This window comes from Bison bison, unplaced genomic scaffold (assembly GCF_000754665.1).
Source record: "Bison bison bison isolate TAMUID 2011002044 unplaced genomic scaffold, Bison_UMD1.0 scf7180017864538, whole genome shotgun sequence".
Lineage (NCBI taxonomy): Eukaryota > Metazoa > Chordata > Mammalia > Artiodactyla > Bovidae > Bison > Bison bison.
The window spans coordinates 176983-177847 of NW_011495086.1; the positions used below are offsets into that span (position 1 = coordinate 176983).

Here is an 865-nt window from a genome sequence, read left to right on the forward strand (position 1 = left end):
AGGACATGGTCATCGTAGGAGAAACTGTGTAGCAGTGAGTGGACCAGACCCCAGAACACAGGCCCAAACTGCTCCAAGGGGTCCCTGTGGCCTGCAACCACTGCTGCGCCTTCCTGCTCACTCTCATCATTCTCTACTGTCTCCTCCTCCTCGATCTCTTCCAACAGGTGCTCCTCCTCCTCCAGGTGCTCCTCCTCCTCCAGGGCCTCCAGCTCGAAATCAGACTCCTCCTCCTCCTCTAACGGCTCTATAGCCCACTCTTCCATTGTGGCCTGTGGCCCACCGTGCCCCCTGCGAAGGCCTCCTGACACGCTCAGGGAGGGCAGAAGGGCCGCGGCCTCCTCGACCCCATCCGTCCCCTCCCAAGCAGGTGCAGGACCCCAAGGGGACTGGGGTCACAGCCCGCCCTGCCAACAGCCCTGTCCAGGCCACCTGGCATCCAGTCGTGCTCCTCTGTGGCAGACATGGCAGGAGAGACTGTGCCAGACGGTGATGGGCCTGCAGTGATGTCCACGGGGAAGATGGCAGCCGTTTAGTTGAGAGTCGCGGAGGAGACGCCGTTCACAGCGCAGACCGCAGGGTGCGGTGTGTGGGCGGCAGAGATGTCAGCTGCACAGGGAACAGGAGTCTGTGAAGTTGCTGGTGTGGGACCCGCGACAGGAATAGCAAGGGGGTGGCCCAGAGACTGGCCCACCACGAACGAGGCTGAGATGGCGGTGTACACGCAGGAAAGATCCTGAAGGGCTGGCGACGGTAGGTGGAGCTTAAAGGTCAACCGGGGACCACTTCCTCCAGCGCCAGCTCTAAGCTCATTTGCCAGGAGTCAAGGATTGGCATGATCGCCATCCAGTGAATGGTCAAGGCC

At 61.6% G+C, this 865-nt stretch overlaps 1 protein-coding gene across 1 annotated transcript in view; it reads right to left on the bottom strand.

The window, feature by feature from the left end:
* Positions 1 to 266, bottom strand: part of LOC104982717 (ankyrin repeat domain-containing protein 26-like) — a 48040-nt gene extending 47774 nt beyond the window's left edge. The window contains exon 1 of the mRNA XM_010832138.1: positions 50 to 266. Coding sequence (XP_010830440.1) covers positions 50 to 266 — 217 coding nt within the window. The remainder of the gene's footprint in view (positions 1 to 49) is intronic.
* Between the last annotated feature and the right edge of the window lie 599 nt (positions 267 to 865).